Genomic DNA, 7,015 nt, shown 5'->3' on the forward strand with positions numbered 1-7,015 from the left:
GAGAGAGAGAGAGAGAGAGAGGCCTGCAAAATAATAGAGAGTAGAGAGGGAGGAGAATAAAAAAATATTTGCTTCCTGATACTGAGCCCAGAGAGAGAGAGAGAGACAACTCATGTGGTCACTCTTTTGAATCATTGCTCCACTGGTTTGACGAAATTGCCCTCCAACAAAATGCAAACATGGAGAGAATGAACCTAACGTTATCCTTGAAATAGGGTCAGTTTGGAAAAAAATTAAGTGTTTGTTTAATTTATAAATTCAGAATATTTAGAATATAATCCATAATTATTTTTATTTTATGTATATTTTTTAAAAAAATTTAAAATTATAATTTAAAATTAAAAATAAAAATAAAAAACAAACATCCCCCGAAAATTTTCAGAATTAGTACACCGTCTCTAGGGCTACTAACATTTTTTCTTTAACCCTTTCACAAATTCAGATTTTGACTTGGATTTCAAAACAATATGGCCTTAAAAGCTTTTCTAAAAGTATTGACGGTAAAGACAGACCAACAGATCTATCTCATCTCACAAAACCAAAAGACTGTAGCTCTTGCGCCAATTTCTTTACTCGGCACAAATTCCTTTAAGCATAACCAGCAGAAATTGCCAATTACAGACTAAGACTCCGTTCATTTCGCCGAGTTTAAAATTCAAGTTTTATTACAGTAAAAAACTCTCAGAAACAATTACATCTAACTTTTTTACTACAGTAAAAAACTCTCACACAAAATCACATCTCAACTCGAATTATAAACTCGAATCAACAAAGTGAACGGACCCTAAAATCATTAACGTTATTGAGAATCACTAATGTCTCATTTTGTTTCTCTGATGAACCAGAAAGAATGAAGAATATGTTTGCCTTGGTGACGCTCAAGTCGACATTTTTTTGGGGCAAGCAATACATACAAATCCCCAAATCAGCACAAAATTAAAAGCTAAGCGTTTTGCTTAACCACATGCATCTTACACAAACGGATCTCATATTACACTTTTTCAAGTTTTGTCCCCTTCCTGATTTGAAATCAGGAGAACCAAACATTAATATAAAGTTCTTCAACGCTAGGACAAATATATTAAATCAAACAAGTCGTGACAAAATCTGAACGATTGATGTATCTCCAAAGCTCATCTCCAAGGTAAAGCAAAATTGTACTTGAATAGTATCAAATAAGAGAACTAACAATGTCTGGAAACTTATAAAAGCCTTAAATAACTAATCAAGGAAACACATCCAAACATGCTAATCGAGTCCATTTGTAGTTTGCAAAACAAACCAAACAAAACGATAACAGAAAAATATGAGACCTAATAACCGCCCTTGAGGTCATTGACCACATCGTAAGGGATGGGAGTGACAGTTTCCAACTGTGCACCTTCCACCATGAAACCGGGTTTAGGACCGACGGGCTGCCTCTTGGTGCTGATAACCTCACCTCTTGCCTTGGCCTCAGCCTTCAACTGGTCATTCTTGATCTTCCTAAGTCTGAATTCCTCGGTGCACCTAGATGGCTGCACATGCTCCACACGAACATGGATCCTCTTCTTGATGATCCTGTTACCCACCTGGAATCCAAGTACAATAACAAAGAATTAAACCCATTGGCAATCAAAAACACAACATTTTTTCATACATAATAAATGCAATACTTGACACTATAACAACAATAAACGTTCAACATTCACATATACTACACCACAACACATTGACCCCCACTTCTTAATGATTGAGGTGAGAGATATTGTTTTTCAACTTTCTGGGTTTGTTACATAGTTACTATATGAACATATGAATATACATAGTACAATAACCCAAACAAATAAACAGTTCAAACATTTCGTACGCACATTCCCAATTAGAAAATGAATGTCGTTATTACTTGGTAGAGAAAGTAAGCAAGTATTCAAAGCACACAATTTGTAGCATTCATCAATAACATACAGAGAACCACAAATAAGCAATATTATTTGTGAACAAATCTCCCAGCCAAAAAAAGTGTAGACGAATTTTTCATTGAAATTTAACAACATTGGATTACAGAAACCCAGTTTGCTATGTGTAACCGCCAATTAAAATGTGAGAACTTTTCACAAATACAAAATAAGAAAAGGGCATCACATTATGAAAACATACCGCTATTACTTCTCTAAACTCAGATTATTAACAAATTTAAACGAGGAAATCAAAAGCATCAGCAAAAAAATCAAACAACAAACCTAGAAGCCAAAGTCCCTAAAATCGATGAACATTTCAATCGAACTAACAAAAAAAAACCAAAATCATAGTACACTAGAGGCCAAAATCCCTAAAATCGGTAACACACGGATATCAGAACAAACAAAAAAACACCATTTCGATAGAAGAAACCAAAATCCCTAAAATCAAACAACAAAATATCATTCCAATCGAACTAACACAAACTAATATATCACCAAAATGATAACAACCTAGAGGCCAAAATCCCTAAAACCGATCGAAGAAACCAAAAAGCCCTAAAAATGGAAATTATACCTGCTTGTTGACCTCGACGCCAATGGCGCGCTTGGTGACGTTCCAGACGCGGCCGGTGCGGCCATGGTAGAACTTGTGGGGCATGCCCTTGTGGATGGCGCCGTTGACCTTGATGTCGACATGGTCGCCGATCTTGTAGGTCTTGAGGTAGGTCGAGAGAGGGATGTACCCCTTCTTCCTGAACGGCCGCGAGAACAGGTCGCGGGTTCTCGATCTCAGACCGTGTCCTGCCGGCATTTTTTTCTCTGCTCTCTCTCTCTTTCTCTCCTTTGCTTTCTCGCTCCTCCGCTAGGGTTTCCTCTCTCTGGCAGTGACTGAGGCCGTCTTTGTGGCTTATGTTATGACTTTATAGTGAGCCACGTTAGAAGTAGGGTTTTTCTTTTGTAAAATTACGGAAATGGCCCTTCGGTCTTTTGAAATTTCACTTCTGGCCCGCTTGTTACAGGGAAGATATATAATATATATAGTAAATAATAATAATAAAAATGCTAGTCTTTTATATATATAAGATTAGTCGTGTTAATTATTAGTCGTTATTAGTGCTGAAATTTTGGACGGACCGCCCGTGATCACTGAAAAGTATAAATTTTTGTCCGAGTACCGAACCTGAATTGCCCGAAAATTCAGGCTGCCCGACCCGACCCGAAAATTGCCCATGGACGGGCTTCGGGCAGGAGATGCCTGCCCGTGCCCGGTCGGGCTGCCCGAATTTTATTTTTTTTATATTATATTTTTATGTTGTATAAGTATTTGTATAATTACAATTAGTGCTGAAACTTTGGACGGGCCGCCCGTGACCACCGAAAAGTCTAAATTTTTGCCCGAGTACCGAACCCGAACTGCCCAAAAATTCGGGCTGCCCGACCCGAAAATTGCCCATGGATGGGCTTCGGGCAAGAGATGTCTGCTCGTGCCCGGTCGGGCTGCCCGAATTTTATTTTTTTATATTATATTTTTATGTTGTATAATTACAATTAGTGCTGAAACTTTGGACGGGCCGCCCGTGACCACCGAAAAGTCTAAATTTTTGCCCGAGTACCGAACCCGAACTGCCCAAAAATTCAGGCTACCCGACCCGAAAATTGCCCATGGATGGGCTTCGGGCAAGAGATGCCTGCCCGTGCCCGGTCGGGCTACCCGATGCCCGACCGGCTGCCCGAATTTTATTTTTTTATATTATATTTTTATGTTGTATAAGTATTTGTATAATTACAATGTGTATATTACAATTTGAAATTTAAAATGAACACATGAACTATATAAAAAAAATTACTTCTTCATTGATTTTTAAATTTGTAATTCATGATTGTCTCGTTAAAAACCTTACTAAGAAAAACCCAATTGGGATAAAAACTTGGTAAGGAAAAAAGAGTGCAATCATTGTGGGACGAATTACAAATTTAACGAACTTATAAATCTATACAAGATTACAATAAACACTATACAAATTAGGAATTACAAAGTAAATAAATATTTACAAATTAGAATAATAAAATTTAATTTGAAGCAGAAGGGTCGTCTTGAAAATTAAAAGTTAATCTATTAAATTCGTTGATCCATTCTACTCAACCAAATCAAACATTTCACTACTGTCTATAACTAAGCCCTCACTCAGGTACGCCATTAACTCATTGAATCTGCCGCCACCTCTTGATGAAGATCCACTTCCACTCCCAGATTCTTCTTGACCTTGACTCGTCGTCGCCGTCTTCTTCTTCTTCTTAGACAACCCGAAAAGATTCAAAAATGAATGCAGATTGTCATCTCATTGTTGCGGTTGTTCAACACGAGGTGTGTTTCTAAACCTACTTTCGTAAGAGATATATAGAGAATATATTTTTTCCTTTATAATAGGAAATTGGTCAGTAATGTCGGTAGCTAAAAATTCACCTAAGTTATCTAATCCACTTTCTAAACCTTCTAATTTTAATCTAGGGTAAAAAATAACACTGAAACCATACAACATGGGTAATTTAGACCAATATTTTTTAAACTTCTTTTCCATAGAGGCGATAGAAACTCCTAAAACCTCGTGTGTCCTAAATTCACTAAATAAAATAGACATTCTAAAAGTTCTCCTAACGCTAATGGTGAAGTTGGGTAATAAGTTCCACTAAGCTTTAAGGTAACTTCGTGAAATCTACCTAAAAAGTTATACAAAAGTTCGGCAATTTGCCAATCAGTTTCATCTATAAATCATGTTCCTAATTTTGCACTAACATAATTTGTTATAGTATCTTTATAGGGGATTCATTGTTCAAGCATTATGTAAGTGGAGTTCCATCTTATGATCTAAGGCTAATGCTCTAGGATTTTGATTACATGCTTGTAGAAATCTAAACCAATCTTGTATTCTTTGATTACTACCTTGAATTCAAGCAATGTTATCTCTAATTCTTTTAATATGACCTGACATTGATTTTAAACCGGACTTTACTATTAAATTAATTATATGACATGCACAACATTAGTGGAAAATATCATTATTATCGAATAAACTTAAATCATTTTCAAAAAGTTCTATTGCTTTAATATTCGCAGTTGCATTATCTAATGTTATGGCCATTATTCTATCTTTTAAACTATATTCATCAATAACAGATAAAATTGTGTTATATATTAAATTGGCACTATGTGATCCTATAACACATTTGAAACCTAAGATTCTCTTATCCAAATCAAAACCTTTATAATAATGTCCGGTTACAGCTAAATAATCCTTGTTGGCAACGGCGGACCAAATATCTGCCGTTAACGCAACGCAACCACTAGTAGAGTGTAGAAGGTTGATTAATGCTTCCTTTTCTTGTTTATATAATTTTAATGCATCTTTCCTAAGAGTAGTTCTAGAAAAAAATTGTGCATTAGGATTATGTACAATTTTAATATAACGTTGTCAATTTCTTTATTCACTAAAACTTAGTGGTTGATCTAATGTGGCTATTAATCGTGCCATTTCCATACGATCAACTTGCGGATCGTATTTCCACGTGCTTAGACCGCCGGTTTGGCGGTCAAACGATAATTGCGTTTGGCGGAGATCAGCTCCGACTCCTTACTTTTGAAGACACTTTTCAAAGTGTCTTCTTAAGTATGTAGTGCCGTGAATAGTGTTACCTTGTAATTTCTCACCACAATATTTACATTGAGCTACGTATTTAATGTTACCGTTATTGTCGACCTCCTCGAATGTATTGAAGTGCTCCCAAACTGCTGAGGTGTGCTTGCATTTCTTCTTAGAACTTGCAACACTTGCACTAGCACTACCGCTTGCCTCTCCTCCACGGCCACTTGTGCCACCACCATTACGTCCCCGACCTCTAGTATGTCCACCAGGGGTCGGATTTGCAGTTTCATCAGCAACTCTTTCCATAGTTTGCGATTCCTGCGTTTGAAAAACATTAGAAAATTACCATTCTTCGATGTTGAATTGGGCATCAATGGGAATATCACCACCATAACCAGAAGAAGCCATTATGAAAAATAAGAGAGATTGAGAGCGCTTTGAGAGAGCTTAAGAGAGATCGAGATTCGAGAGAGATTTAAGTGAGATTAAGAGAGATTTGAGATGGATTTGAGAGAGATTAAGAGAAATTGAGAGAGAATGAGAGTTTTTGGGTGAGAAAAATGGTTGGGGGGAGGGGGGGTATTTATAGGAAAATTTTTGGGTTGAAAAAAAAACAGTTTTCCCCCAAAAATTCAGGTCCAACGGCTACTATATTTTCGGGCAGTTCGGGCAAAATTCGGGCAGGTCGGGCAACGGTAAGAAATCCGACCATTGGGTTCAAATTTTCTGGCAAAATTCAGGTTCGGGTTGGGTTGGGCAAAAAGACCCGTTTTTGTTCCAAATTCGGGCATTTTTAGGGTTAACGATAAAAAAAATCGGGCATTTTTCAGGCAACGGGCAAAATTCGGGCAACGATCACAAAAAATTGGGCAACGGTCAAAAAAATTCGGGCAATTTGGGCAAAAATCGGGCAACTTCGGGTATTGCCGGAAAATTTAAAAAAATTCCGGCGAACGGCGGGGGACGACTTCTCCACGGCGGCGGCCTATCAGGGGGATTAATATTTTCGGGCTACCCGAGCCCGTGCCCGAAAAAAATTGTGGTCGGGCGGCGAGAGGGCCCTGCTCATTGTTCCCGAAAATTTTCGGGCACCGGGCATACCCGCCGCCCGAAGTTGCAACACTGGTCGTTATACATGTTAAAATTATATCATATTAAAAAATATACATAATATATTATTTTTAATACTAATATGATGATTGAATATATAGAACTATCAGTAATTCATTTTTAGAGAAGCTCAAAAAACAACATTAAAATCCTTTTTTTTTTCTTTTCATTTTCTATTTTAACTTCTAGAAAAATGTAAAAATTTTAGAAGGTTGGAAATCTAAATTTTTATTAGGGAATTTTTTTGGTAAATCTTAAAAAAAAAACTACAAATTTTTTTATTTATTTTTAACTGTTAAATGTCATATTTTTATTTAAAAG

At 36.7% G+C, this 7,015-nt stretch overlaps 1 protein-coding gene across 1 annotated transcript; it reads right to left on the reverse strand.

Moving 5' to 3' along the window:
- Positions 1 to 1,133: 1,133 nt before the first annotated feature.
- LOC21390722 (60S ribosomal protein L21-1) lies at positions 1,134 to 2,840 on the reverse strand. Its single transcript, XM_010102780.2, has 2 exons — positions 2,518 to 2,840; positions 1,134 to 1,571 (listed from the first exon to the last, which is right to left on the reverse strand). Exons 1-2 carry the CDS (start codon positions 2,752 to 2,754, stop codon positions 1,314 to 1,316), a joined length of 495 nt encoding a protein of 164 aa, XP_010101082.1. The 5' UTR covers positions 2,755 to 2,840; the 3' UTR covers positions 1,134 to 1,313.
- Between the last annotated feature and the right edge of the window lie 4,175 nt (positions 2,841 to 7,015).

This window comes from Morus notabilis, unplaced genomic scaffold (genome assembly GCF_000414095.1).
Source record: "Morus notabilis unplaced genomic scaffold, ASM41409v2 Scaffold877, whole genome shotgun sequence".
NCBI classification, from domain to species: domain Eukaryota; kingdom Viridiplantae; phylum Streptophyta; class Magnoliopsida; order Rosales; family Moraceae; genus Morus; species Morus notabilis.